At 43.8% G+C, this 27,867-nt stretch overlaps 1 protein-coding gene across 2 annotated transcripts in view; it reads left to right on the top strand.

The window, feature by feature from the left end:
- RPS6KA2 (ribosomal protein S6 kinase, 90kDa, polypeptide 2) overlaps positions 1-27,867 on the top strand; it is a 336,292-nt gene that overhangs the window by 126,990 nt on the left and 181,435 nt on the right. Inside the window, exon 4 of one of the 2 annotated variants that reach the window (XM_006882783.1) lies at positions 20,308-20,325. The exons of the other annotated variant lie outside the window; for it this stretch is intronic. Within the exon in view, the coding sequence (XP_006882845.1) occupies positions 20,308-20,325 (18 nt within the window). The remainder of the gene's footprint in view (positions 1-20,307; positions 20,326-27,867) is intronic. 2 annotated transcript variants of the gene reach the window in all.

Here is a 27,867-nt window from a genome sequence, read left to right as displayed (position 1 = left end):
AAGGCAGGGAGGTGATGAGGCAGGAAGCAGTGAAGCTCTGAGCTGGGGCTCATGGGGTGACAGCAGAGACTGCAGGAAAGCGGTAGGATGGGTGTGCCAACCGTATGAACTCATGGGGCGGTAAGTTGTCACCCGTCTTTGCACCACCACACCACCAGTTCTTTCTTCTTGCAGCATGGATGGGTTGAGTTCCAGAAGTCACAGGCCAGCTCGTTTGTGCTCTGCCCTGTGGTACCCAGCTCGGGTCCGTGCTCTGCTGGCTGGGCCACGTGGCTATGATGAGGATGATGAGGATGGAATGTTCCAGATCCTGAGACTCATCTTTCCTGTCTTGTTTTTTCTGTAGCTGGTTTCAGCCTCTACTAGGTATTTCTACTCTTTATTTTCTCTCCACAACCCAGATGAAGCTTCCTGTTTTCTGCCCAGGGCCATGACCCAGATTCTAGATGTAGGTTCTCAAAAAACAAAACAAGCAAAATCTCTCCACCACTTCCTCCCTTTCCCCTTGCACCATTTATCTCCATGGTTATCAAACCAATTGTCAATAGGACCCACTTTCTCATCCCCTTTTGTTCTCTTTAGATTTCTTCTCCTCCTCATTTTATTCAATCAAACATGATTTATAAAAACAAAGAACAAAATAGTGACCTTACATTAACTCAGATGTGAAAAGCCAGTCCCCTGGGTGAAGTTCTGCTGTTCTGGTTGCTGGGACTCCAACTACCCATCAGGTTGACTTGTGAAGCTAGAGCTCTTGTAGTTAAAGAATGAATGACACGATAATTCTTGGCCATCAGTGTGATCATGTGAGCTCAGCAGTGGGAGGTGCAGGAGGTGTTGGAGGTGTTGAAGGTGCAGGAGGTGCAGGAGAAGGGCCTGCAGGGGTGAGATAGGCTGTGTGGTGAGTGAGCTCAGCAGTGGGAGGTGTTGGAGATGTTGGAGGTGTGGGAGGTGCAGGAGGTGCAGGAGAAGGGCCTGCAGGGGTGAGGTAGGCTGTCACTTGGGAGTGGCCAGGAGATGAAGGAAGCTCATCATCACGCGAGCGACGCTGATGGTAGAACCATCTTGCTGTGTTCTCAGATCCAGGGACAGTTTTTCCTGTGGTTTTCGCCTCATCTCTAAAGAAGGTGTCAAGAATCGAATCCTCCTTCGCTGAGCACTCTTCCTCTGTGAGCATCAGGACCTGGGCTCTCACCCGAGGGGAGAGGGGCCGGTGATGAAACGCAAAACTGACAAGGGAACAGGTGTGGGTGGACAACTCATGAGAGCTTTGAAGGGTATTTGTTAGGACATAAGAATAGAATTTTAATTAACAGTTTGTTAGCTTGGTTTATAACTTCTAAGTGATTAACCACAAAGTGTGAGCCTTCATTTGTACGTTTTGCAAATAGCAGGAATGCATTTCACCGTCTCTTAATCCATGTGCTTGTTTTGTGTTGTTCCCTCAGAACTGACTCCCAGCTGCCCCTCCGGTGGGTGTTCAGGGCCGATAAATCACCTAAGAGGGGCGTGTCCATCCCATGGAGCAGCTGGAGGATTCAAACCATGTTCCTTTAGGACTGCAGCACAGCTTCTTACCACTAGGCCACCAGAGCACCCTTAGGACTCCATGCAGGGCACCTAGTGGGTTTTGATGGAGAAGGGATGATACACAATTTTGTTTGGGCCGTTATGTCAATAAAGTGAGTCCAACAGGAGAAGAGGACATACTGTCCAAGAAAGAATGAGTTTAAAGACTGGAAGAGCAGAAAGTGTCTGAAGCAGGTCCTGTGGGCTTGGACTGACAAAAGCAGCCAGACTGGTGGAAACAGGAGGAAGGGTCAGAGCTAGGAGGCAAAGGGGTGTGTGACTGCTATTCCAACCATGGGCAACGATCTGAATAAAGGTTTAGAAAGAACTTCCCGACATTTGTATGGGAAATATTGAGTGGACTGATGAGGCATTGGCAGAGTTCAAGTGGAAGAGTGATAACTTCTGTCGATGATGGACTTCAAATGGTGGGCAAGGAAGATTTCATTCTTTGGGGACTGAAAGAATATTGGATTAAACACATAAACAAAATGGTTGTGTGTAAAGAAATCATTATAAAAGATCAATTATACTAAGAAGAGTATCATCCTTTCTTCTAGTCCATGAATATGACTTTATTTAGCTCTTCCATTTCTTTCGTGAGTACTGTGTAGTTTTCAAGGTGCATGAATATTTTAATAGATTTACATCTATGCATTTAATTTTTGAGTGATTTTAAATGGTGGTATATTTTTATTCAATAAATATTGGGAATCACAAAGAAGGAGGGACAGTTGCGAACAGACACTACTGGTTGGAACTTGGAATGTGAGAAGTATGCATGTAGGAAAATTGGAGATTGTTAAGGAAGAAGTGGAACACATAAATATTGACATCCTAGGAAGTGGTGAGAAATGCCTTTCCAAATTATTGAGGATTAGTGGTGTCAGTTTGAGGACTAAGGTGCATCTGATTCTGGCCGTAGTCTTTCTGATTACTATGCATTTGACATCTGGACAATGAGTTAGAATGACAGAAAAAGAACTGATGCCTTTGAGCTGTGGTGTTGGAGAAGAAAATGAATAAACGCGTGTTGGAGAAGGTGCAGCTGGAGTGCTCTTTGGAGGCAAGGATATTTCTAGGGGGAACTATTCCTTGGAGAGAGACACAATGTTTGGAAGGACGGAGGGTAAGTGAAGGAGAGGAAGACCATCACCCAGGTGGATGAACATGGTAACTGCTGCAATGGGCTCTTGGGTGTCAGTAAGTATGGGTGGGGATGGTGCAAGACAGAACAAGGTTCAGATCTTTTGTTTATAGGGTCGCTGTGAGTTGTACTCAACTTGACGGCACCTAACAACAACAACAACAGGCATTGGTGAAATGAAATGGATTTGCATGGAACATTTTGAATCAAATAATCATGATGTACTACACTGGAAATGAAAAGGTGAGGAAAAGTGGGCTCACATTTATAGTTTAAAAGACTTTTTCTAGATCCATCTTGAAATACAATGTTGTGAGTGAGGATAATATCCATGCTCATATAAGGAAGACTTGTTAATACCACTATCATTCAATTATATGCACCAACCACCAGGGCCAAAGAGGAGGACATAGACGACTTCTACCAAGTTTTGCCGTCAGAAATCAATTGAACATGCAACAAAGATGTGTAAATAATAATGGGTGACTGGAATGCAAAAGTTGAGATTGGTAAAGAAGGATCAGTTGTCAGAAAGCATGGACTTAATGACAGGAATGAGGCTGGAGATAGAATTATAGAATTGTGTACAATCAGTAACATATGAATTTCAAATACCTTTTCTAAGAAACATAAATGGTGATTACACACACAGACTTTACCGTACGGTCTACACAGGAATCAGATTGACTACATCTGTGGGGAAAAAAATGCTGGAGAAGCTCAATATCAACTGTGAAAACTAGGCCAGGTACTGATTGTGGAACAGACCACCAACTACTCATAGGCAATTTCAAACTGAAGCTAAAGAAAATAAAATCAAATACACAAGAATCAAACTTTGACCTGAATTCTATCCCAACACATTTAAAGGCCATCTTAGGAACAGGTTTGAGACCTTGAACACTAATGAGCAAAGACCAGACGGTCTGTGGGGAGGATGTCAAGAATTATCACCCATGAAGAATGCAAAAAGTCATTACAAAGACAGAGGAGGAAGAAAAGATGAATGTCAGAAGAGACTCTGAATATTGTGCCAGAACACCAAGAAACCAAAGCAAAGGGAAGAAATCAAGAAGTTAAGGAGCTGAACAGAAATTTCAAAGAGCAGCTCAGGAAGACAAAGCAAAGTCTTATAATGAAATGTGCAAAGAGCTGGAGTAGGAAAATCAAAAGGGATGAACTCACTTGGCATGTCTTAAGCTGAAGGAACTGAAGAACAAGTTTAAGGCTCAGATTGCAATACTTAAGGATGCTGAGGGTAGAATGAGCCAGGAAGCATCAAAAGAAGATGGAAGGAGTATACAGTCACTGTACCAAGTTCAAGTTACTCTGAAGGACTTGGCAAAAAACAAAGCCCCAGGAATTGATGGGATACCAATTGATGTATTTCAGCAAACAGATGCTGTCCTGGACGTACTCACCAGGTTATGTCAAGACTTCTGGAGGACAACTACGTGGCCAACTGATTGGAAGAGATCTGTATTTACTCCTATTTAAAAAAAAAAAACGTGACCAGACACAGTGTGGAAATTATCGAACAATATCACTAGTACCACATGCAAGCAAGATCCTGATGAAGAAAACAACAACAAAAACGACTTAGAGCATTACATCAGCAGAGAACTGCCAGATGTACAAGCTGGGTTTAGAAGAGGCTGTGGCACTAGGGACATCCTGGCCAACATTAGACGGATATTGGCCACAAACAGAGTTCCAGAGGAATGTCCATCTGTGTTCCATTGACTCTGCAAAGGCAATTGACTGTGTGGATCACAACAAATTGTGGCTGACCCTGAGAAGGACGGGAATCCCAGAATACTTGTGTTCATGGGAAATCTATATCTTGACCAGGAAGCAGTAATCAGAACAGAGCAGGAAAACACTGCATGGTTCAGGATCAAGAAAGGTGTATGTCAGGGGTGCATCCTATCCCCATACTTTTTCAATCTATATGCGGAACAGATCATTCTGGAGGCTGGGCTTTATGAGGAGGAATGTGGCATCAGGATTGGAGGAAGACTGACCAACAACCTGAAATATGTAGATGATGCAAACTTGCTTGCTGAATTTGAGGAAGACATGAGGCATTTGCTGTAGACAGTCAAGGACTGAGGTCTTCAATATGAATTGAAGCTCAACATCAAAAAAAACAAAGATTCTCACCTCTGGGCAAATTGACAGCTTCATGATAGACAAAGAAGAGACTGAGATTGTTAACAACATGAGTTTGTTTAATTCCACAATCAACACTCTTGGCACAAGCAATCAGGAAATCAAAAGATAAATTGCACTGGGAATGTCTGCTCCAGAGTACTGAAGAGCAATAATGTCAATCTAGAGATTAAGGTGCTGGAAAAATGGGCTTAGGTCTGTAAGAGACTTGATACTGGTTTAGGACAGGGCAAAATTCAGAGCTAAAATACTGTGGGTTGCTATGAGTCGCAGGCTACTCGATGGCACAGAGCAACACCAACACATCCCTGAGTTAATTTTTAGAACGTGTAAATATATCCAATTTTTTTAAATATCTTACTACATTGATTTTGTTTATTTACCACACATTCTTTAGAATTTTCTATTCAGGCAATCTTACTGAATGTAAATTTTATTTCTTCCTTAGTAATCTGCATGCCTTTCATTTCATTTCCTGATCTCGTTGGTCTGACCAGAACTTCCAGGTTGCTGCAGTAAGGTGCAGTCGAGTCGAGTACAACTCATAGTGACCCGATGAACAAAAGATCTGAACCCTGTTCTGTCCTGTGCGATTCTCACACTTCCTGACACGCAAGAGCCCATTACTGCAGTCAGCGAGTCAGTCCACCTGGTTGAGGGCCACCTCCTTCACTCACCATCCACCCTTCCCAAGACTGTTCTGAATAAAACCTAGAGCTGGTATTCCTGCCTTGTTTCCAATCAGGAGGGAAAATTCAGTACTTTAAAATTATTATATTAGCTGTTATTTTTTTTATAAATTGTTGTTGTTGTTATGTGCCATCAAGTTGCTTGTGACTCATAGTGACCCTATGTACAACAGCCCTGAAACCTGTTCTATTCTGTGCCAACCTTATTGTCTCTGACATACCTACCCCTATTACCCCAGTCACTAAGTCAATCCATCTCATATCAATGGTCTTCTTCTCTTTCGCTGTCTCTCCACCCTCCCAAGCATGATGTCCCTCTCCAAGGACTGGTCCCCCCTTGCAACATGCATCAGATTCCTTGCCTCCAAGGAGCAGCCTGATTTCACTCTCTCTTGGATGAACCTGTTTGTTTTCCTGGCAGTCCAATTTCCTAAGAGTTTTTATCATGAATGAATACAGAAATTTGTCAAATGTTTTTCTGCAATAACTGATGTGATCTGTGATTTTCACTCTATTTTTTAATAATTAAAACATTCTTGTATCCTTAGACTTAGCTAAAACTGATCATGATGTATAGTTGTTTTTAATATATTGGTGAATTCTATTTGCTGTGAGGGAGCTCGAGTGGCCTGTGATTAAGGAATTGCAAAGCAGCCGGTTCAAATACACCACCTTCTCCACAGGAGAAAGATGGGCATTCTCTTCCCTTGTGATTGGCTGCCTCTGAAAACCACTGGAGGGTCAGCTGAGAGTTGGTTCCAACTCGATGGCACACCACAACCACAATGTTTGATATTATAAAATTCGTTTAAACTTTTGCATTTATATTCCTAAGAGGTACTCTTCAGTAACAATCTTTTTATGCTGTCATTGGTGTGGGCACCAGAATAATACTAGTTTAATAAAAAGCATTGGCAAATGTCTCAATTTCTTCTGTACCTTGAAAGAGACTGTAAAGAAATGTGTTAATCCCTTAAACATTTGGTGAAATTCTCCGGTGAACCATCTGGGCCTGGAGGTTTTGTTTTTGAAAGCTTTAGCAATTATGAATTCTGTTTTCTTTATAACAATTGTTGTTCTCGTTGGTTCTCACTAAGCAGAGTATGATTCACAGCCACCCTATAAACGAAAAATCTGAACCCTGCCCTACCCTGTACCCTCCTCAACGTATCTGACACACTTAGCCCATTGCTGTAGCTGTGAGTCAGTCCATCTCATTGAAAGGCTCCCTTTCTTTCACCGACCCTCACCTTTCCACACATGTTGTCCCTTTTCAAGTAACAGCCTCTCCTAGCAACAGGCCCGAAATATGTGAGACAAATCTTTATCATCTTTCCCTTGTAGGAGCACTGTGGCTGTACTTTTCACAAAACTTCTGTTTGTTTTTTTGGCAGTCCGTGTGCTATTCAGTATTCTTCTCTACAACTCAAAGACATTTCTTCTCTGCCATCCTTCTTCATTGTCTAGCTCTCAGATGCATAGCAAGTGATCAGAAAGACCATGGCCTGAAATAGGCACACCTTAGTACTCAAACTGACATCCTTGCTCCTCAGTGATTTAGAAAGGCCCCTGACGGCAGACTTACCCGGTGCGATACATCTTCTGATCTCCTGACTGCTGGTACCAAGTGTATTGATTGTGGATCCAAATACAATGGAGTTGTTGACAGTCTCTGTCTTTTCTCCATCTATCATGATGCTGCCTATTAGTCCAGTGGTAGGAATTTTTGTTTTCTTAATATTGAGATGTAATCTATATTGAATGCTACAGCCTCTGATCTGATGCAGCAAATATTTCAAGTCCTCGTTTTCAGCAAGCAAGGTTGTGTCATCTGCATTGTTATTATTCTTAATGTCTTCTTCCAATCTGGACGCCACGTTGTTCTTAATAAAGTCCAGCTTCTCAGATAATTTGCTCAGGATACAGACTGAACTGGTATAGAAAGAGCATACAATTCTGACACACGTGCTGTAATTTCAAACCATGTCATGTTCCCTTATCATTAACACATCTTGATTGCATGTTTGGTCAATTTCAGGCTGCAAGATTTGGTAAATTTTTCAATTTCTTCCTCTTTGGCTCTAGATGTAGGAGCATATATTTGAATAATAATCGTATCAACAGGTCTTCCTTGTATGTGTATGGATAATATCCTATTACTCACAACATTATATTTCAGGTTAGAACTTGAAATTGACTTTTTTACTATGAATGCAACACCATTCTTCTTCTGTGTTTCATCCCCTGCATAGTCATTATCTGTGATTCTCTGATTCAAAGCGGCCTAAGCTGGTCCATCTCATCTCACTAATGCCTAAAATGTCAATGTTCATGCATTCCGTGTCATTTTTTACAATTTCTGATCTTGCAACATTTAAGTTACATACATTTCACATTTCAGTTATTAAAGGCTGCTTGCCATTATTTTTCCTCATTTCAACTGACTTCCAGTTGGTGTCTCCCACTAACACTATCAGTATCCTCATTTCTCTACTGTTCATTAGTTTTTAGAGGTTTGACACACTAATGGCACAGCTTTCAATATCACAGCAACCTAGAAGTTATCTCAGTAAAACAAACTGACAAGACAAGTGCTGTACCAATTAGAACAATCTTCTCCCCAAATACAACAAACTGACAATTTAGTGTGTACTTTCCTTGGTCTTCAAACCAGGCCCAGAGCCCACAGGCTCAAGACCCCATCCAAATTTTAATCACAAAGGCCCTTCTACTGGGCCCTAATTGGTTTAAACAAGAGACTCCAGCCCCACACTGACTGCTAATTAACTCAAAAAGACCTCCCAAATCTCCATTTGTGTCTCTGTTCTAATTTCCTTGGGGTATATTTCTACTACTGAAATAGCTGGGTCATATTAAGTTTCTATGTTCAGCTTTTTGAGGAAATGCCAAACTGCCTTCCAGAGTGGTTGCAACATTTTATAATCTCACTAACAGTGTATGAGAGTTCCGACTCTCCACATCCTCTCCAACATGTATTGCTTGCTGTCCTGCTAAACTTTGCCACTGATGCTAGGGTGAGATGGTATCCCATTGGGGTTTTGATTTGCATTACTCTTATTGCCAGTAATTTTGAGCATTTCTTCATGTGTCTGTTGGCCATCCAAATGTTTTCCTCTGTGAAAAGTCTTTCCATGTACTCAGCCCATTTTGTAATTGGGTTATCAGTACCAGCCCACAACTGACTTTTAAGCAAATAAAAAAGACCTACCTTTTGGTTCCCAACTACTTCAAATAAGAGGCCCTTAGTCTCCAACCAACTTCTAATTACCAACACCCATCCACTATGTCCTAATTGGTTTAAACAAGAAGCTTCCAGCCAAAAATTGACTGTTAATTAAATTTAAAAGACCTACCATCCCATAATTTACTATTAGCCAAATAAAAAAGACCTACCTTCCAGATACCAACTGCTTCAAACAAAAGGTTCTCAGCCCCAACCAACTTTTAATCACAAAGGTCCATCCACAGGGTCCTAATTGGTTTAAATGAGATGCTCCCAACCCATAACTGACTGTTAATTAAATTTAAAAGGAGGACAACTCATCAATAACCTGTATTATGCAGATGGTACAACTTTGCTTGCTGAGAGGACAACTTAAAGCACTTGTTGTGGAAGATCAGAGAATACAGCTTTTAATATGGATTGTAACTCAACCTCAAGAAAACAGAAATATTTATCACTGGACCTATAGGCAACATCAAGACAGATGGAGAAAAGATTGAAACTGTCAACAACTTCATTTTAGATCCACTATCAGAACCATTGGTGCCAGCAGTCGGGAAATCAGGAGATATATTGCACTGGGAAAGTCTGAAGTTAGGGATCTTTTCAAATTATTGAGGACCATTGATATCATTTTGAAGACTAAGGTGTATCTGATTCAAGTCATGGTCTTTCCGATCGCTAGCTATACATTTCAGAGCTGCACAATGAATAAGGATGACAGAAGAAGAATAAATGCCTTTGAGCTTTGGTGTTGGAGAAGAGCACTGAATATCCAGAGACTGCCAAAAGAACAAACAAATTTGTTTTGGAAAAATGTAGAGGCAAAGATGATAAAGCCACACCTCACATACTTTCAGATATGTTGCTAGGAGAGGCTATTTCTTGAAGAAAGACCAGATGCTTGCAAAGACAGAGGCTTGGCAAAGGACAGTAAGACTCTCCAAAGGGTGGATTGATGCAGTGACTGCTGCAATGGGCTCTAGTGTATCAGGAAGTGTGAGGATGGCACTAGGTAGGAGTGGGTTAAGATCTGTTGTTCACAGGGTCGTACTCGAGGGCACCTCACAACAATAGTGTTTCCCTATTCTGTTCCCATGACAACCTATTTGTCTAGGTATAGATTTCAAATGAGCAAAATTAAGTGTTCTGGGATTCTCATTCTTCTCGATATTACCCATAACTTGTTATGATCCACACAGTCAAATGTCTTTGTGTTGTCAATGAAACATAAATAGACTTTCTTCTGGTATTCTTTGTTTTCAGTCTGGATCCTTCTGACACCAGCCGTGATATCCCTGGTGTCACAGCCTCTTCTAAATCCAGCCTGAACTCCTGGCACTTTTCTATGTGCTTTACAGGGCTGTTTGTGTTCTTTATTTAATAATATGTAAGATTCATTCATTTTAATTTATCAAGGAATATGTCTATTCTACCTAACCCATTTGATTTGTGTGTGTGGAATTGTTCATTTTATAGTGTTACCTCATTATTCTATGGTGTCTATAGGTCTTATGGGGATATCTTTAACTCTGTATTATTAAGGTGTGCACACTTTTTTCTTTTTTTGCTTTCTTCTCTTATTTCCTTTCTTATGTTTGCTAGGATTGTATTACTCTCCTTCATGTTTGTGAGGTGAACATGTTCTGTTATTTTACCTTCCATTTTAATGATTCATCCTCTGGCCTGTGCCGTTCAGATATTTAGGACAAATTGTGAGTTTTAAAATTTTGATTAGTAAAGTGATTTGCCCCCCTTTATTCCATCTTTTTATTTCTGTAATCCATGACCATGGACTCAGTTTTCATGCCCTTCATGAAGGATGGAGTGAACAACCCTGGGCTCAGTGGACCCAGTTGTTAAGCACTAGACAGTAGAAAGAGGATAATGTTGGAAATTCTGTGTCCTCTGTCCCTAAGGTCATTATGAGTGAAATCAGACCCAGCAACAGTGGTCTAGCTTAGTTTTAGTCTTTAAGTCTTTCTCATATAAGCAAGTGTTGAGTTTGAACTGTTTGATTAGAAGTCAAGAACTTAATTACTGCAATACCAAGATTCATAATCTATTACTCTCTCTCTTTAAAAGAATCTCTCACTCTCTCTCACCCATCCACCCAAGATGCAGAAGGGAAAGAAGGCCAAGCGGAAGAAGGTGGCCCTGGCGCCCACCGTGGTCAAGAAGCAGGAGGCCAAGAAGGTGGTGAATCCCCTGTTTGAGAAAAGACCCAAAAACTTTGGCATCGGGCAGGACATCCAACCCAAAAAGGACCTTACCCGCTTTGTCAAATGGCCCCACTACATCCGACTGCAGCAGCAAAGGGCAATCCTCTACAAACGACTCAGGGTGCCACCCGCCATTAACCAGTAGGCCTTGGACTACCAGATGGCTACTGTACTGCTGAAGCTGGCCCACAAGTACCGACTAGAGACCAAGAAGGAGAAGGAGCAGAGGCTGTTGGCAAAGGAGACACCCCCACCAAGAGACCCCCTGTCCTCCATGCCAGGGTGAATACGATCACCACCCTGGTGGAGAACAAGAAGGCCCAACTGGTGGTGATCGCACACGACGTGGACCACATAGAGCTGGTGGTCTTCCTGCCTGCCTTGTGTCGGAAGATGAGTGTTCCCTACTGCATCATCAAGGACAAGGCCAGGCTGAGCTGCCTCGTCCACCGGAAGATCTGCACTGCTGTTGCCTTCACGCAGGTGAACCCAGAAGATAAAGGCACTCTGGCAACGCTGGTAGAAGCCATCAGAACCAATTACAACGACAGATATGATGAGATCCACCACCACTGGGGAGGCAACGTCCTGGGGCCCAAGTCAGTGGCCTGCATTGCCAAGCTGGAGAAGGCCAAGGCCAAAGAACTCGCCACCAAACTGGGCTGGTGCACACACCAACTCTTCTGTACATATGAATAAACTTATTCCACCATCTGCCACTTGGGGAGGGGAAAGAAAATCTCATTACATTTTTGGTGAAAATGTGTACAGCAAAATTATCTCCTGGTCAGTGATTTGTACATATAAGTAATGTTGATTATTCTTCAACATTCTCATTTTTACCCATTTTTCCATTAATTTTGTCTCGCTGCTACTACTCCAAGTTCTCTTCTATACTTTAAAGTATTAATTTTCTTTTTTATTTTAGTTTTCTACTGGCTTACTTACAAAGTTCATTTACATTGTTTTCACACTGGATCTTTACCCTTTCCTTCACTCAACCATTAAATTGTGTGACCTTCCCCACCTACCTACCTACCCTTACCCCTCTGCTCCCCTCATCCCTGTCTTGGGTCCTTGTACTGATTCTACAATGATCTTCTTATACACTATCTGTCCTTATAAGACTTAGTTAGTTAATTTAGCATAATGCTCTCTAGTTCTTTCCAAATTAAGTCGTAATTTTCAAAATCATAGGTCTTGTGTGCTGCATAGTATTCCATTATGTGAATGTACCATAATTTCTCAATCCATTCTATTGTGGTTGGACATTTGGGTTGTTTCCATGTTCTTGTAATGGTGAATGATGCTGCTATGAACATTGGTGTACAAGGCTCCGTTTGTGCCTCAGTTCTCATTTTCTCAGGGTATATTCCAAGTAGTGGAATAGCTGGGTTCTATGGAATTTCCATGTTCAGCTTTTTGAGGAGGTGCCAAACTGCCTTCCAGAATGGTTGTGCCATTTTGCAATCCTAACAACAGTGTATAAAAGTTCATATCTCACCACATCCTCTCCAACATCTGTTATGTGCTGTTCTGCTAAACTTTGCCACTGCTACTGGGGTAAGATTGTATCTCATTGTGGTTTTGATTTGCATCTCTCTTATTGCCAGTGATTTTGAGCATTTCTTGATGTTTCTGTTGGCCATCCGAATGTCCTCCTCTGTGAAAATTCTTTCCATGTCTTTTGCCCATTTTGTAATTGTATTATCAGTCTTTCTCTTCTGGTGGCCCAGAAGTATTCTGCAAACTTTCGTTATGAGACCATTGTCTGAGAGATTATTGCTGAATGTTGGTTCCCAGTCAGAATAAAGGACCCAAATAAATGGGGAAGTGTTCCCTGTTAGTGGCTAGAAAGACTCAATATTGTGAAAATGACAATCCAACCAAAAGCAATCTATATGTCCAACACAATCCCAATACAGATACCAAATTCATTTTTTAAGGAGATCAAAAGGGAAATTGTCAAGTTTATTTGGAGAGGAAAGAGATCCCGAATAAACAAAGTACTTCTGAAAAACAAAAAAATGAAGTGGGAAACATAGCACTCCCTGACCTCAAAACCTACTACTACACAGCAATACTGACCAAACAGCATGATACTTGTACAATGACGGGCTCATAGACCAATGGAACGTAATTGAGAACCCAGAAATGGATCCATCTATCTACAGTCAACTGATATTCGACAAGGAAATAAAACCTATCAAATGGGGAAATGACAACCTCTTCAACAAATGGTGCTGGCAAAACTGGACTACTACCTGCAGAAAGCTGAAACAGGATCCACACCTCACACCATACACAAAAAGTCAATTCAAAGTGTGTCAGGCACCTAGGAATAAAGCTCAAAACCATAAAGTTTGTAAGAGACAAACTGGGATCAAGCTTAGAAGGCCTAGTGTCTGGTATAAAGATACTGCTAAATACAGCCAGAAATGCACAGTCTGAAGAGGATAAAACTGATTAATGGGATCTTCTAGAGATTAAATCTCTGTGCACATCAAAACCTTTTCCCAACATAGTGAAAAGAAAACCTACTGACTGTGAAAAAAAATGTTTAGCAATACCATCTCAGAAAAGGTGAAAAGGAAAAAAAAGTAATAATTTTCAAGGGTAAGATTCCTTACTTTTTAATTAACTTGCTTTTTAGTTAAAAGATCACTTCAAGTGGGAGTGACAGAACACAATTTAAAAAGTATCCTCGGGAGAATAGAGAAGGGATCCTCCAGGCTCACTAGATGTAGGAAGTCTGTATTCTCTGGAATTTTGAAGACTATTCCACATCTTACCCTTTTCTATCAACATCCATCTTTTGTTACCCTGATTATTATTTTTTTTAACTTTAAACTTTATAGGAGACAGGATGTATCCCTGACACTTTCTCTTCTTGATTTTGAACCATGCAGTGTTTTTTTTGCTCTGTTCTAAGAACTGCTTCCTGGCCAAAAGACAGGTTTTGCATAAGCACTATCAATTGTTCTGGGATTCCCATTCTCCTCAAGGCTAACCACAATTTGTTGTGATCTACACAGTCAAATGTCTTTGCATAGTCAATGAAACACAGATAGATATCCCTCTGGTGCTCTTTGTTTTTTTGCCAACATCCATCTGATATTGATGATAATGTCTCTAGTGCCACAGCTTCTAAACCCAGGTTGTATTTCTTGAAGTTCTCTGTCAATGTACTGTTCCCGTCATTTGTGGATAATCTTAAGCAGGATTTTGCTTGCTTGTGATATGAGTGATTCTGTATGATAATTTCCATACTCTGTCAGGTCTCCTTTATGAGAAGAAATGTGGCATCAGGATTGGGGGAAGATTCATTAGCCACCTACACACTCTTGCTTGCTAAAACTGAGGTGGACCTGAAGCACTTGCTGCAGAAGATCAAGGACTGTAGTCTTCAATATGGATTGAAGCTCAACATCAAGAAGACAGAGATTCTCACCACTGAGCCAATTGTCAACATCATGATGGATAGAGAAGAGATTGGGGTTGTTAACAGTTACAGCTTGCTCGGCTCCACAGTCAACACTTTTGGCACCAGCAGTGAGGAAGTAACCCTTTCCAGAGTACTGAAAAGCAATGATGTCAGTCTAGAGACTAAGGTGAGCCTGATCCAGTCCATGCTCTTATGTATGCATCAGAGAGCTGGGTAATGATTAAGGATGATAGAAGAAGCATTGATGCCTTTGAGTAGTGGTGCTGGAGAAGAGTCTTGAACATGTCATGGACCGCCAAGAAAACAAATAGGTCTTTCTTGGAGAGGGTGAAAGCAAGATTTTCCTTGGAGGCTAGGATTTTGAAGGTCCATCTCACATACACTGGCCATGTGGCCAGAAGGGGCCTATCCTTGGAGAAGGACATCATGCTTGAAAGGGTGAAGAGACAGGGCAGGAAAGGAAGACCCCGGATGAGATGAATTGATACTATGACTAGGACAATGAGGATAGGTGTGTCATAGTCAGTGAGATTGCCTCAGGAGAGGGCAGGCTTCAGAGGTGTTGTACATAGGGTCACTATGAGTCACAGGCGACTCAACGGCACATAATGATGACAACAACAACAACAAGCTTTACATAGTTTTTTCTGTCAATATGCATGTTTACCAGTTTGGCAAACATGTAAGTCTCTCTTTCTTAATTTATTTTCTTTTTATCTTAGTAGTTATCATTTGTGTGTGTGTGTGTGTGTGTGTGTGTGTGTGTGTGTATAATAAAGAAAATCAGTATATGTAAACTGTATAGAGTTGCTATATAGTTAGTCATAAATTAACTGTTTGCCGCCTACATCTGTTTACTGAGCCTGTCTGCATTGTTCGCTCCTTCTGATCCAAGCGTGGGAGTAAGTGAGAAACTCACCGTAATGTCCGTCCTGGGTCCCGAGGTCCTGAGCTGGTGTGCCTATGCTCTCCACTTTCAGTCTACTTTCGTTTATTTTATACAGACTATTTCGAATTTTTCCTTGTACCTATTAGGCATAATATGGGAAAAAAGCATCCATTCCATCTTTCTGAAACAGAAGATTAACTCATAGCATATGTATCTTCTTGAAAAGCATATGTATATGTCATAATATATATACGTCATACCTATGTACATCTGTCATGAAAAGAATCAGTATTTGATTGCATGTACAAGTGAACACTCACTGTATACACATGACCCGTGACACACACACAAGTGCATGCACATGTACACATTATAAGAAAGTCTACTGAAGGATGGACAGTCTCCTCCTGTGTGACTTACTGACCTGCTGGACAGTCAGCTGTGAGTTAGTTCTGACTCGACAGCACACAACAACAACAACAACTGCAGAATACAGTGTATACTGATTGCATTGGAGGAAGTAAAAATGAACTGTCAGACCGGGCTGCTTTTAAACCAGCACATGGTGCAGAAATTGTATCTAAATTGCTACCTGTGACATTCTAGATCTGAAATGATGCTTTGGCAGAGAAAGCAAACGAAATAGAATCCATCAGATATTCTTGAATTCGTGTTCACCATTTTTCATTGACATACAAGTAATCATACCATATGAGTATTTACCACAGTAAAAAGAAAGAAAGGGTGTTACATAAAGGCTTAAGAAATAGATGTGAAATTTTGAATATTATGTGGAAGATTCTGGTTGAATATACAATATCCTTATATCACTTATTACCTTAAAGTCAGAGCCAACCCACAACTGACTCTCAGGGTTGGGGGTTGGGGGTTGGGGCGTCTCTGAGGTTGTAAGTCACATGGCAGGAGATTCTCCGTCTTTCCTGTGGAGACACTGGTAGATTCAAACCACTAGCAAAGCTCTGTCTTTGCATTTCTCGCTCAGCTCCTTGAGAACCACCCCAGCAGCATCCCTGACAGAACACAGCACATGTGAAGACTGAACCCCTCCATGCAGTCCCTTACATCGAGAACGTCATGTTTGTTTGAGGACTGAAGGACCTTCAGGGCCCCTGGTTTGCTTTCAGCTATGATGACTCAGAGGCAGAAACAGAACCTGGAGCGTGTGTTTGATAAATACTTCTTGGTGACAATGAAAGACATCCTGTGAATAGAAGGTGTCTTTATGCCCCTGTAAATCCTTGAGATGATTGAGACTCAAAAGATTAAATGTCATTGTTGTTGCTAGCTATCATTGAAATGCAGGTAGCTAAAGAACGCAATAGAATTTCTCTTCGTCTCTCTCTGTTCTTTTCCTTTGTTATTTGACATTTACTAATCCTGGAGAATCATTTTCTTCCCCCACTCATCCACCAGTTTGTCATAATGTAGTGTCTTGTGAGGTGCGATGATGCTGGAAGCTGTGCCAACAGTATTTCAAATATCAGCATGCTCACCCGTGTAGAATAAGATAGACTTGGAACAAAGACCTAGATCTCTACTTCTGGAGGAAATGGCCTGTGAGAGGCTTGTGTGTAGCAGTGGAACATTGAGATAGTGCCAGAGAAGGCCCTCAGAACACAGCGGGGGAGAGCTACATCTCAGAGGAGGGGGTAATGATGTGGACGCAGTCCAGGTGTTGGGATCCTCATGTGCTGATGTGCGTGGCTCAAACGGATCAAAAATAACCACCAACATCCATTATTAATCAGAACACGAAATACATGTATGTCATACTGTAGACAGGTATGAATCAAGGAAAATTAGAAGTTGTAAAAAATTTAATTCATAAAGATTGGCATTTTAGACCTACTTTGAATTGAATAATCATATGGCCTCCTATAGCAGAATTGACCACCAAAAGAGGAATGGCATCGAATTCATCAGAAATCACCTTTCAAGACCTAGGATGGAAAGTAATGTTGTCAGAGGAAAAGACAACGTCCATGCGAACACCAGAATACCAGTTAATATGATTACTGTTCAGATTTGCATGGCAATCACTAACGCCAAAAACAAAGAAATTAAAGATTTTTGCTAACTCCTGCTGCCTGAAATTGGTCAAATATGTAATTGAGATGTACTGATAATTACTTGTAATTGAAATGTTAAGTTGAAAACAAAGGTGAATTAGTTGGAAAATAAGGCCTTGGTGATGGCAACAACTCCAGGGACTGAATTTTGCAAGACCAACAGCCTCTTTGTTTTAAATACCATTTTTTCAACTGCATAAAAGGCATCTTATGCATGTGGACCTCACTGGGTGGGGTGCACAGGATTAAAGCAGGATCCATAAATGTAAAGTGTCAATGAAGGTTTTCTTTCTACCATGTTTTTGATGCACACATGAATATAATCTTTAGAAGGCCCCATTCATTAATTTAATCCTCTTTAGATTGTGCATTTCTGGTTATATTTGGCAGTCTCTTTGTATCTTGGACTAGCACTTCTAAGCTTGATCTCAGTTTGTCTCTTATGAACGTTGTGGTCTTGGGCTTTACTCCCAGATCTCTGATTCACCTCAGTTGATTTTTGTGTATACTGTGAGATGTGGTTCCTGTTTCAGCTTTCTGCAGGTGGAAGTCCAGTTTTACCAGCACCATTTGTTGAAGAGGTTGTCATTTCCGCATTTGATAGCTTTGGTTTTCTTATTGTTGTTGTTAGGTGCCATCGTGTCAAGTATGACCCGTAACAAGTCTGTGAACGACAGATCTGAACCCCATCCTGTCCTGCGCCATCCTCACACTTCCTGACATACCAGGCCCATTGCAACAGTCACTGTGTCAATCCACCTGGTTGAGGGTCTGCCTCTCCTCTGCTGACAAATATCATGTCCTTCTCCAAGAACTAGCTTCTGCTAGCAACATGCCCAAAGTATGTGAGATGAAGCTTTAACAACTTTGCCTCAAAAGAGCATTCTGGCTGCACCCTCTCCAAGACATTCAGTGTCTTCTCCAACAATATAGCTCAAAGGCGTCAATTCTTCTTCTGTCATCCTCATTCACTGTCCAGCTCTCAGATGCACAGCAAGTGATTGGAAAGACAATGGCCTGAATCAGACGCACCTTAGTCCTCAAACCAACATGATTACTCCTCAATAATGTGGACATGTCCCTGACTGCAGACTTTCCCAGTGCAATACATCTCCTGATTTCCTGACTGCTGGTACCAAGGATGTTAATTGTGGATCCAAATCAGATGAAGTTGTTGACAGTTGCAATCTTTTCTCCATCTATCATGATGTTGCCTATCATATTGCCACTGGTAAGAATCTTTGTTTTCTTGGCAGTGAGGTGCAATCCATATTGAAGACTGTTCCTTGATCTTCTACAAGTGCTTCAAGTCCTCCTCACTTTCAGCAGCCAATCTTAGTTACAGCTTTTTAAAACAAGGTGCTTGTAGGCTCTCTTGACTTCCATAAGGCATATTTTTGGTGACCTTTTTTTCTCTCTAACTGGTATACCTACATCCTGGATTGTTCCAAGCTCTTGGACCACTATACTACCAAAGACCCTTAAGGGTCCAGTGACAGAAAGCAATGGGCTGGGAAAATAGTGAATGACACAATGGGTTAGTGGGGAAATATTGAACGGTATGAGGATGGTGAAAATGAAATAGAGGTGATACACATAATCACTGAACCAAAAAGCAGTCACAAGCAAACCCCTGTGGGCTCTAGGAGGCAGAGACAGGTGTGTGAATGCGTAGACCCAGCCCCCACGTGTGGATGGGTGACAGACCTCTTCCCCGTCACCCCAAGACTCTGAGATGAATTTTGGTGCACGCAGCAGCTTTTACTAACCAGCAGAACTGACTTACGTGCTGTTGTTGTTGTTATGTGTGTCCAGTGCATTCTGACTCATGACAGTTCTGCAGAACAGAGCAGAAATCCGACTCCTAGAGTTCCACGTGACAGAGCGGAATTCTGACTCATGGAAGAGGACGTACCAGACAAGCTCATGGCTGGTTCTTCACTGTCATTGGCAGAAGCCAATCACAGTCTTTCTCTGGAAGAGCAGCTGGTTGAGTTTGAATCCTTGATCTTCAGGTTAACAGCCCTATGCTTAACTATTGCATCAACAAGACTTCTTAGAAATGGAACTGTTTTAAGTATGTAGGGGTGAGCTCTGCTGTGCTGCTAACCTGAAGGCATGCAGTTCAAATCCACCAGCTGCTCACAGGGAAGAGATGCACAATCTCCTCCCAAGCAGTCCACGACCTCTGAAAATCCCCTGGAGGGTCAGCAATGAGTTGCTTCCAACTTGATGAGATGCAACTACAGCCACCAGTCTGTCTGAGGAAACCGAGGCACAATGATGGAAGCAGTGGTTGAGGGTGTCACCACCATTCCTGATGGCTTGCGCATGCGTTACGAGGCTGTAGGCATTGGCTACCACACACTGTCTTACCTCTAACTCTTCCTGCTCCCCACTTGTCCCCTAACCCGCTCAGCTTACTGCCCATAAGCCCAAGACGTGCTCACTCAGTGAACCATCCACGGTTCCTGCCATTTGCTGTCCATGAATATCAGTGCTGGAGACTTCAGCTCAGAAGTGACCCACTTCCCAAGTGTAATTAAACTCAGGAGTAAAAAGGTTCAGTTGCTTTGGAAATTAAGCCCCTATGGGAAAACTTAAACTAGTCATTAAAGAATAATTTGGTTCTTAAATCACTGAATTATTTACTAACTTACTGAATTTGTGATTACATTATACTAATTTAAGAATTAATGATTTAATTCCCAGTAAAGGGGTGCCTGTTTTAGCACAGAACCCTGCATTTCTGGTTTTGAGGGTTTTTTTATGTTGAAATGTTTGGTTTCTCAGTCATCAGGGACCACCCTTCTCCATCCCTACCCACTATCACAACATAGAAGTTGCAAAAAAAAAATGTCAAAGAGAAATTTCTGTCTTTGGTGATACAATTTATATAATTTAATATAATTTGTCAGTTATAAAATAGCTCATTTTAACTTTTTCTGGCTGTGTTTAGTGAGTCAATAATATTTTCTTTATGTTCTTGCCATTTAATTTTCTCTTGCTCTGAACTATCTGTTCTTACACGTTGCCTATTTTTATTTTTATTAAGTTATATTTGCTGTGTTTTCTTGTTGAGAACCACATGGTGGTTTTGATTAAATGAAGAGCTATATTTGAACATCATTGAGAACTGATGCATAGTATCTTAGTTATTCAGCACCACTGTGATAGAAATAACTCAAGTGGATGAACTGAACAGTCTCTCTGTGTTTAGGAGACTGGTGGTCTGAACTCCAGGAAGCTTGCTTTGTCTGTTGACTCACAGTGTAGGAAGAGGGTCCTTGTCTCCTGGGAACACCCCGGGAGAGTCCCAGGTGTTTACACATCAGTCTGCTCTTGAGTCTAGGTGGTTGCTAGCATATGGACTCTGGGGCCAAAGGACATGCTCCACTTCTGGCTCTTCTTCCTTTTTTTTAAATTATTATTATTGTTGTTGTTGGTTTGCTCACAAGGTTCGTATACATTGTTTTTCACACTATTCTTCATTCCCATTGTGTTTCATACAATCATTCTCATGCATTATGTTTTATAAACTTAATCACCATGGGACCTTGCCCATCATTGCCCTGTCTTTTCACCCAGACCTTTCCATTTCCTTCCCCTCCCTCTTCCACCCACCAAGCTGTGCTGCCCTGTGATTTTGCACCTGCGCACCCTCCCCCCTTCACCCTTCACTTCTTGCTCCTTTCTCTGTCCTTGAAAGAAAAGGTGATGTGGGCCAAACTCATGGAAACTCCCCTTACATGAGGACTGTTACCTGTTGAAGGAAGTTTCATCCCCCTAATCTTCCTACAACTGTCTAGTTACAGGTCACATTATGGGAATGATTGTGTAATACTGAAAACTGTGACCTCACCATGCAGACATGTATTTTGGGGGACATGATCCATAACAGATAAGAACTAGTAGAAAAGGGTGAACCTACAAATTCAGATATTCTTAAGGGACACAAACAGTAGTAACCCTCAGAGACATGGTTGAAAATACCTTATCTGAGTGATATCTTTTTTTAAATATTTCTTTTTAATTTGTTGTACCATCAAACTGGATCCAACTGGCACAGGAAGAGTTTGCCTGCCTTCTCCAGAGGAACATCCGGTGGATTCAAACTGCGCGCTTTCGGGATTGCAGTGCAGCTCTTGCCACTAGGCCACCAGAGCTCCCTGTCTGAGTGATATCTGAATGTTCACACCATGGAAGTCATTCTGTCGCAAGGGAGGGAATTGAGAGACACCCAGGCCGATGGCCTGTGTCCACCAGCCTTTACTGTGGCATCACAAAGCATCACAATTTTATCTAAATTTTTGAACAGTGAATAGTTGAAAGTGCCTCAGAACTTCAGTAGTGAGTGTGAGACATTGAGACACTAACTTACTGTCAGTATATACACTGTAACCCCATATATCAACCCCGTATCAGGGGCAAAGGTCAGAGTCATGAACTAGAAATGAGACATTTCACCTTGGACATTTTCTAGGGATGGACACAACAGGTGTGTTAGCTGTAAAGTGATATGTGTGTCCCTGAGAAACCATGGGCTGTGCAAAATCATCTGCTGAGAACGGCGGGGATTTAAAGAATACAGGACTGAGACGACACAGTCAGAACCTTCCAACCACCCAGAGCGATAGAAGCCCAGATAGGATCCTCACGTGGAAAAGGCAAGGTAGACGCTGCCCCAGATGCAGACGTGAGGATAAAGATGGCCAGGAAGGAGTGAGGTGGCTGAGCCACACGGCTGAGAGCGGGGCGGGGGTGGTCCCCGAGGCTGTGCGGGGGATGCCAGATGCCGGCCCCAGCCACTGGGCTTCTCTCTGAGGGGATGCAGAGACACCAGTGCATGGCTTTCCTGGGGGGACGCAGGGGTGCCAGTGAGTGGGCTTCACCCAGTGAGTGGGCTTCACCCATGAGTGGGCTTCGCCTGGTGAGTGGCCTTCTCTCTGAGAGGATACAGAGACGCCAGTGCGTGGCTTTCCTGCGGGGACACAAGGGTGCCAGTGAGTTGCCTTCACCAGGTTCTCTTACTCATTTCCTTTGCTCAAGGATCCAGGTGAATTGGGTGGTATGGACAAGCAGGTGGCCGAGCAGGTCCAGGTGGAAGCCGTGTGGGCTCGATTGTGTTAGGTTGTCCTAAAAGCCCTGTGTTCTCAATTCCTGTGATAGGACATGGCAGCTAAAAGCTCTCGCGTGCTAGAGAAGCCTGCCCAATTACAACTCTTCATTACGTTCACATCTCCGATTCCCAGGGCTGCTGTGTGAAGACATCACAGGGAGGTGACCTTAAAGGACAGGAATGCATTTTCTCCCAAATCAGGAGGGAGCTCTGGTGACCCGGTGGTAAGGAGCTGTGCTGCCAACCCTGAGGCATATGGTTCGAATCCATCAGTTGCCCCAGGACAGTAAGGGCAGCCTCCTCCCGTGTGATTCACTGGCTCTGAACACCTGGAGCATCAGCCAAGGGTCAGTTATGGCTCAGTGGTGCACAACACCCCACAGATCAGGAGGGAGAGGCCCCTCTCAGGGGAGCCCCTGCCTCAGCCTCTCCGCCCCCAGCACACCTCAGTTCCTGCTGTCTCCACGTAGCATCTGCCTTTCTCCCATCTGTGCTCATGTTCTATCACTCAGCACTAACCAGGTTGAGGGCGTGCCGTTCCCCGTGGCGGCCTCACTCACGTCACCTGATAGGGTGCTGTCTCTAGAGATGAGGGTCAGGGGCTCCAGCACACATTCAGCCAATAGCTCACTGCCCTCAGCAGTTCTGGGTTCATTTCCTACAGAACTGTGCACTGTGGGTGACCGACTGGGCTGTGTCACCAGCAGCAGGCAAGCTTCTGGGCTGGGTGACGAGTGCCAGGCACGCAGCACCTTCTGTGGCTCCCAAAAGGAACAGCTGCCCCCAAACCACCCTGGCAGCGTACCCCGCATGCCAAGGCCTGCTTTCACACTGTCTTGATGAAGGTTCTCTTCTGAGTGGGAGGAATATTTAAAAGTACTGCTATTTGAGGTCTAATTGGATTTGTCCTAATGATTTGGGGGCTGAGCTGTTCTTTTTCCAGATATGAAGCTCATCTCTGGTGCAAAATCAAGTCCTACTCCTCAAATGACAGTGATAGTGGGAGTCAATTCCTTTCTTTAAGATGAAGTTGGTATCCAGAGTTGTATTTAAGTTTTTCTGAAGAAGGTAGTCCAAAAAATCGAAAGTGCTTTAATGAAACAAATGCTTGTACGATATGCCAGACAATTCTAGTTCGTGGTCAGCTTCACACTCTTCTCTTGTCTCCCATTCCCCTTTTGCTGGTTCTTGATTGTAAAGTCGAAAGGTGCACAGAGGGTCAGCTGAGCTGCAGGAGGAGTGCTGGAAGGTGCCAGTGTCTCTGAAATAGGTTGAAGGGAGGAAGCTCAGCTTTACATTCTTCTGAATAAAACCCTGGTTCTCTGACCTCATACTCTGGGTGCCACGCTTACTGCTTCCCATTCTTTCCATGAAAACCACAATCATTTGAACGACTGACAGAAAGATTTCAGAAAAAGAAGGAGAGGGGAAGATGTTTTCAGTGATTTAGGCCTTAGAAGTCATGACTCATGGCCTGCCGACCTGTGGCCTCTGTGTCATATGACAGGAAGGGGCCTCGTCACTGAGCGAACCAGGCTGTGGTCCGGCTGTCTCTGGTCTTCAGGGGCAGCGAGGTGAGATCCAGTCCATACTCAGTCAAGTGCGTGTGTTTGCAGTTCCAAACAGAATCACAGCCAAAGGTCCTTGAGCCCTGTGTCAAGAAAGACGATGGAGGAGAATAAAGATAGCATCTCCCAAGGGAGAAATGGGTCATATCATTTGGAAGCAGGAGAGACATCCACTTCCTAAACCACGTGCCTCCGGAAACTCTATGGACTTTGATAAAAACAATAGTTATAGAAAGGCTTCAGGACTTTTGTTCATAGGGTCGTTACGAGTCGTGCTCTACTCGACAGCAATCAGTAACAACAATGTGACATAAGTGGCCTAGTGGGCCAGGAGTTGAGCTGCCATCCCAAAGGTGGGTGGTTCAGATGCACCATCTGCTCCTCAGGGGAGAGTTGCGTAATTTCCTTCTGTGCCATTCACGGCGTCTGAAAACCCGCTGGACGGTCAGCTGGCACCCAGCAGGACGACGTGAGGTGGTGCTCGTGCTGACGGATGGGAGCCCCTGCGGAAGAGAAGTGCTCTTGGGGTTTCTTGCTGGACCTTTGATGATGTAAACAACTAAGTCCTTGGCTGCTAATGAGAAGGTCGTGGGTTTGATCCCAGAGAGCAGCTCTGCAGAACATCTGGCGATGGGCTTCTGTAAAGATTCCCACCACTGAGAACCTCACGGGGTTTCCAAGTCTGTCAGTCTTTCCATCTTTCTCCTTCAGAGCAGCTGGTGGATTTGAACTTTTGGCCTTACAGTAAGCACAGCACGTAATGCATGAAGCCACCAGAGCACCTTCTCATGAGATTACAGCCTGGGAAGTGCTGTGGGGCTGTTCTGCCTGTCACGTCAAGTCGCTCGGAGTCAAAATCGACTCCCTGACCCTAGTAACATTCTCAGTGGAAACACGGGCAGGCCTGTTCTTGTGTGAGCTCAAAGTGAGGGCCATTGTGCCTGGCAGGGACTGGGAGGTAGAGCACATCCCCACATGTGTCCAGTCGTCCCCATAATAAAATGAGTAGTTCTGTAAACAAGACCACGTTGTTGGTGTGTGTGGAACCGACACATCGCTGGCCTTCCAGCCATTTCAGAGGCCGCGAGTCACGCGGGAGATCGCCTGTCCTCCCACTAAGCAGCTGGTGGATACGAACGGTCAGCTTGGGATTGCAGCGCAGCTTCTTACCACTTGGCCGCCAGAGATCCATAAGAAAGGCCGTAGCCCCGGGACCTACACGCAGTGAGTCGTCGCCGTTGTTGATGTTGTTACGGTCCCGCGAGCAGGTTCCCTGTTCCCAGGGACCCCCTCCTGCCCATCCCCATCCTCCTGCTGTGCTGGACTGATGGCTGCCCCCTCTGGGTCAGCCCTCGTGTGCAGGGCCTTGCTCCGCGCCGACCCTCCGCTTTATGAAGCATGACAGCCTGCGGCAGGGACTGGTCCCTCCTGGTGACCTGCCCACAGGACCCAAGATGCAGCGTGAATAAGTTACCGTGAGGACGGATCAACTTGAAATGGTGACGCAGGGTGACCCATGTGACTCCATTTGTGTTGTCTGATGGAAGTCATGGATTGAAAATGACCACGGACACTACAACCGTGCTTCAAAGAGATAGGTGTGTACTGGGAATTAAAGCCACATAGGATTGTCTGGGGGGCAATGGGGATATGGATTTGGGTTCAGGAAAATCTTTGAACCATTGACAGAATGGGAATTAGAGAGGTGTGTTGGGAGCAGGAGAACATACAGAGAATTGAAGAGAATAGCAGCACCAGGGAGTGGGAGTGTGGTGAGGTGCTGGTCTCGGGCTGGGCACCCGGGTGGCGAGAGGCTGGTAAGGTGCCAGTCCAAGCTGGACAATAGGGCGGTGAAAGCATGGTGAGGTGTTGGTTGGACTGCAAGAACATGGTGAGGGGCCAGTCCCAAGCTGGACACCAGGATGACAAGAGTATGGTGAAGTGCTGGTCCCATGCTGGACATTAGGGAGGCGACATTGCGGTGAGGTGCCTGTCTCATGCTGGCAGAGAGTTGAGCCATGTACAAATGTTGATTACAAAGATCAGACACAGAAGGGAAGAGCCCGCTAAGGGGGCAGGGAAGTCCTTATCACACAGGTGAGGTTAGACCAGAACTGTTCCTCATGCAAAAGGAAATAGAGAAATTCTTTTCAGACATTCCAATCCTATCACAGAACAGTGTTGAAAAGGTGCAGGCCCAGAAAGCAAGCACGTGAGGATACGTCTCTGTAAAAGCATCAGTGTTTTTACATGCTGAGTTAACACAGTAAGTGTCCTCTTACAGATGTTTGTGTGCAGTTGTGGAACAAGTGAGCCTCTCATGTGCATTTGGGGCCAGGCCATGCATCACATCCCAGTGGGGAAGGCTGCAAGGGCTGTTGCTTCATTTTAGAAGATGAAGATGAGATGGTCCTGGAGTCTCAAGGTCATGGAGCTAGTGAGCAGGAGAGCCAGGACTCAGGGGACCTGCTCTCAGGCGCCAAGTGTTCTTTTTAAAAAAATTTTTTTATTGTTATTTTTTGTGTGTCTACCATCAAATCAGATCTGACTGATTCTCCAGCGGAGCATCTGGTGGATTTGAGCTTCCTGCCTCTGGGGTTATAGTGCAGTTTCTTGCCACTAGGCCGCCAGAGCTCCCTCAACACCAAGTGTTCTTGCAGGACCCTCTGGTGGCCCAGTGGTTGGAGCACTTGGCTATAAACGGAAAGGTCTGAGGCTTGAGCCCATCGGCTGTCCCCTGGAAGGAAGAGGAGACGGTGCTTCAGTAAATACTTGCTGTTGTTCTGTGTCCTCTGATCTGAGCAGCCCTGGGAACAACAGCTCTGAGCCCTGCCCTGCACCAACCTCATGCTCTCTCATCTGCTCAAGGCCATTGCTACAGTCAGCAATCCGTGCTGTTGAGGGGCTCTCTTTCTCTGTCCCTCCGCCTTCCCCAACATGGTGTCTCTCTCCAAGGACAGGTCCTTCTTGACAGCAGGCCTAAATGATGTGAGATGAGTCCCACTAACCTGGCCCCAAAGGTACACCTTGGTCGCATTAACCAAGACAGACTTGTTTGGAGAACGAGGATCATCCAAAATTGAAATAAGTCCGTGATGCTGAAGGTTAAAACTCAGGAAGAAGAGTTTCCCAGAATGTTCAGAATAAAGGCGTCTCTATCTCTCTAATTGTGCTTACACTATCTCGCACTTCTTCATAACGCTGCTCCTAACACTGCTCCATGAAGCAGTCAGAGTGCTTCTCAGAGGCCAGGGTGGTGAAACCTCTTCTCACTTACCTCGAGCGTGTTTTCAGGAGAAACCAACCCTTGGAGAGAGATTCTGTGCTGAGGAGGATAGAGGGTCGGCCAAAGAGAGGAAGACCCTCAGTGAAATGGATTGCTCAGCCACTGCGGGCTGGTGAGGGTGGGGAGGCAGGGCGAGGTCCAGGTCTGTGGTGCAGGGCCACTGAGTCCAGACGACTGGATGAGACCTAAGAGCACTGACACTGTGTAATTAACAGGGTCCATTTAAAGACTAGCATGTGCCTGATTCAGGCTACGGTCTTTTCAGTCGCTTGCTGTGCATTTGAAAGCTGGACCATGAATAAGGATGACAGAAGAAAATTGATATCTTTGAGCTGTGCTGTTGGAGAAGCGTCTACATGTACCACGGTGGTGGTGGTGGTGGTGGTGGTGGTGGTGGTGGTGGTGATGGTGGTGGTGGTGGTGGTGG

This window comes from Elephantulus edwardii, unplaced genomic scaffold (genome assembly GCF_000299155.1).
Source record: "Elephantulus edwardii isolate Elephantulus edwardi_28Jun2011 unplaced genomic scaffold, EleEdw1.0 scaffold00024, whole genome shotgun sequence".
NCBI classification, from domain to species: domain Eukaryota; kingdom Metazoa; phylum Chordata; class Mammalia; order Macroscelidea; family Macroscelididae; genus Elephantulus; species Elephantulus edwardii.
This window is presented reverse-complemented; position numbering and strand designations above follow the sequence as displayed.